This window comes from Epinephelus moara, chromosome 17, assembly GCF_006386435.1.
Source record: "Epinephelus moara isolate mb chromosome 17, YSFRI_EMoa_1.0, whole genome shotgun sequence".
Classification (NCBI taxonomy): domain Eukaryota; kingdom Metazoa; phylum Chordata; class Actinopteri; order Perciformes; family Serranidae; genus Epinephelus; species Epinephelus moara.
This window is the reverse complement of record NC_065522.1, coordinates 30857815-30861253: the sequence shown is the minus strand read 5'-3', so window position 1 is coordinate 30861253 and position 3439 is coordinate 30857815. Positions and strand designations below refer to the sequence as shown.

Sequence of the window (3439 nt, the reverse complement as noted above, 5' to 3'; positions counted from 1 at the left end):
GTGTATTTCCTCTCCTGTTTCTGTCCTCGGAGGGGCCAGTTGCAGTGTGCTGCTTTTTTATGTGCTGCTGCCTCCATTGGCTGAGCGTCTCTGCTCATGTAACATATAAGTCATGAGCGAAAATATGCACCACACAGCTAGAATAAGAACCTCTTAGGCAGAGCAAGTCAGAATTTAGATGGGGCAAGTAGATTTGGGAAGTACTTGCCCGGCCACTGACGGCTCCGCATGAGATCGTGAGTAATCCTTTAACTTTTCCCCTCGAAAAACGGCATGACATGACTTGTCACCACTCATCGCGCTTTTGGACTTTGTGTGTTTAGTCTGCCGTGGTGCAAAATCCATGAGGAATAAAAGAAAAACGATGCCGGCATGGTTTGATGACGTGGTGCACCTGTGAGATACCATTTAACAGAGGAGGGAGGGAGCGCAGATGCTGGCGTCCGAACGGAGTTAAAGAGGTTAAAAAGGGGGTCCAACCCGGTTCTACCAAAATGTACCTAATAAAGTGGCTGGTGAGTGTAATCCTAAGACATGTATTATGATACAGGAAAATATGCTACAGATATGTTAAAACAGACAAATACAAAATACATATATGGACATCAGATTTACTGCTCTATTAACAGGAAGTAAACACGTTACCTGTGTCCCTTATGAGTTAAGAAATCGCGCTAAATTGTTAAAGAGCACGTTTGTCCTATTACATATCTAAAGAAAAAAAAATATGATGGCCAGAAGTAGAAATAGCTAACTGCACCAGAGAAGCTAACGACACCACAGAAGCTAACGACACCACAGAAGCTAACGTGGCTTTCAAACGCCAACAGACGGAATATTTATTGAACAAAGCTGCAGTTATATTATTAATAATGAACTTGTAATGTTTAATGAAGAAACCTGCTCTGTGTAACCGAAGCTGAGGGTTGAAAACAGCGTCCAGTAGTTTCCGTTGACGCTCATTCTCCTCTTTTCATCGACAAAGTTCCTCCTCGTACTCTGCTATCGTTATGAATAAATCATCCATGTTTAGCGGCGCAGCTGTAAGAGTTTAACTTAATGAGTTAAACGACAGTGTGACCAGGAGAGATCCAAACTGTGACTCGCATTTTGTGACCATGGAGTTCCAATGCGACTGGCAAATACTATAAATACATGAACTGGAGAGGCGTAAATTTGTTATCAGCTTACAGTAAATAAATCCTGACATTTAAAAGGCGCCGCAGTAACAGTTTAACCTTCTGCTAACTGCTAACAACTGACAGGAAGCTACAAGTTCACAGCAAAAACATGACTGAGATTATCTGGTCTCTTTCCAATCATCGTCACTATCATCAGTCTCAGGTTGTAAATGTGTGTCTGGATCTGAGTTCCTGGCTGGTTCTGGTCCTCCACAGTCCTCTCCTTCAGCCTCTGTTTCCATCTCTTTTCCCACACACAGAGCAGGTAAATGTTTTTTCTCCTGTGTGAATGCTCATGTGTGTCTTCAGATGAATTTTTTGAGGAAATCTTTACCCTCACTCAGAGCAGCTGTATGATTTTTCTCCTGTATGAGTTCTCATGTGTCTTCTCAGATAACCCGTTTGAGAAAATCCTTTCCCACACTCAGAGCAACTAAATGGCTTTTCTGCTATGTGAGTTCTCATGTGTGTCTTCAGAGCACCAGCCAGAGAAAATCCTTTCCCGCACTCAGAGCAACTATATGGTCTTTCTCCTGTATGAGTTCTCATGTGTCTCATCACATCTCTACTTCGAGGAAATCTTTTCCCACACTCAGAGCAGCTAAATGGTCTTTCTCCTGTATGAGTTCTCATGTGTGTCTTCAGAGCACCTGACTGAGAAAATCTTTTCCCACACTCAGAGCAGCAAAACGGTCTTTCTCCAGTATGAAATCTCATGTGTCTCTTCAGATGACCTGTTAGAGAAAATGCTTTCCCGCACTCAGAGCAGCTAAATGGTCTTTCTCCAGTATGAGATCTCATGTGTGTCTTCAGATCACCTGACCAAGAAAATCCTTTCCCACACTCAGAGCAGCTAAATGGTCTTTCTCCAGTATGAGTTGTCATGTGTGTCTTCAGATCACCTGACCAAGAAAATCCTTTCCCACACTCAGAGCAGCTAAATGGTCTTTCTCCAGTATGAGTTCTCATGTGTGTCTTCAGATGACCTGTTCGAGAAAATGCTTTCCCGCACTCAGAGCAGCTAAATGGTCTTTCTCCTGAATGAGTTCTCATGTGTGTCTTCAGATCACCTGACTGAGAAAATCTTTTCCCACACTCAGAGCAGCTAAATGGTCTTTCTCCTGAATGAGTTCTCATGTGTGTCTTCACACACCATGGCTGAGAAAATCTTTTCCCACATTCAGAGCAGCTATATGGTTTTTCTCCTGTATGAGTTGTCATGTGTGTCTTCAGATGACCTGTTTGAGAAAATCTTTTCCCACACTCAGAGCAGCTAAATGGTTTTTCTCCTGTGTGAGTTCTCATGTGTGTCTTCAGATCACCTGACTGAGAAAATCTTTTCCCACACTCAGAGCAGCTAAATGGTCTTTCTCCTGTATGGGATCTCATGTGTATCCTCAGTGTTGAACTGTGATTATATTTTTTCCCACACTCAGAGCAGCTAAATGGTTTCTCATCAACACTATATTCCAAGTCACTAACAGGGTCTTCATCATTTCTAAGAGAGTTTAAGCCTGGCTGAGGTTCTCTGGTCTCTGTCCAATCATCATCATCGTCACTGTCATCAGTTTCAGGTTCAGAAGACTCTCCAGTCTTGTCATCAGTCTCAGGCTGTAAATGTGTATCTGGATCTGAGTTCCTGGCTGGTTCTGGTCCTCCACAGTCTTCTCCATCAGCTCCAGTTTCCATCTGTTCAGTGTGTCTTTGATGAAGCTGTGAGGACTGAGGTTTCTCTTCATCATCTTCACTCTTCACAGGGACAGGAGTGGATATTGACTTGGTGATATCAGCCTCCTCCAGCCCTTGAAACTGCTCTCCCTCCTGACTGATCCAGAGTTCCCCCTGTTCCTCTTTAATGTGTGGAGGCTCTGGGTCCTCCTGGTCCTCTTTAATGTGTGGAGGCTCTGGGTCCTCCTGGTCCTCTATAATGTATGGAGGCTCTGGGTCCACCTGGTCCTCTTTAATGTGTGGAGGCTCTGGGTCCCCCTGGTCCTCTTTAATGTGTGGAGGCTCTGGGTCCTCCTGTTCCTCTTTAATGTGTGGGGGCTCTGGGTCCTCCTGTTCCTCTTTAATGTGTGGAGGCTCTGGGTCCTCCTGTTCCTCTTTAATGTGTGGAGGCTCTGGGTCCTCCTGGTCCACACTGGAGCTCCACTCCTGCTGCTCAGGGGGAACCTCTCCTTTAACCACCAACAGCTGCTGGACGTCTGCAGGAAACAGGAAACACACAGATGTTACAGAGAAATGTTGTCGTTCATTCA

General features: G+C 44.5%; 1 protein-coding gene, 1 long non-coding RNA gene and 1 pseudogene across 5 annotated transcripts in view; 1 reads left to right on the top strand and 2 right to left on the bottom strand.

Annotated features, from left to right (window-relative positions):
• Positions 1-3439, bottom strand: part of LOC126404276 (gastrula zinc finger protein XlCGF57.1-like) — a 236338-nt gene that overhangs the window by 62478 nt on the left and 170421 nt on the right. For 3 of the 4 annotated variants that reach the window (XR_007571426.1, XM_050067381.1, XM_050067382.1), the window contains exon 4: positions 3132-3353. Coding sequence is in view for 3 of the 4 variants with exons in the window: in XM_050067381.1 (XP_049923338.1) it covers positions 3132-3353 (222 nt within the window). In the remaining variant the exon portion in view is untranslated. Of the gene's footprint in view, positions 1-1514; positions 3354-3439 lie in introns of those variants that run through there. The other variant, XM_050067379.1, reaches the window with a different exon arrangement.
• LOC126404292 (oocyte zinc finger protein XlCOF6-like) overlaps positions 1-3439 on the bottom strand; it is an 89066-nt pseudogene that overhangs the window by 23394 nt on the left and 62233 nt on the right.
• Positions 1-3439, top strand: part of LOC126404398 (uncharacterized) — a 32073-nt gene that overhangs the window by 5636 nt on the left and 22998 nt on the right. Inside the window, exon 2 of the long non-coding RNA XR_007571463.1 lies at positions 2792-2946. This is a non-coding gene — a long non-coding RNA (uncharacterized LOC126404398). The remainder of the gene's footprint in view (positions 1-2791; positions 2947-3439) is intronic.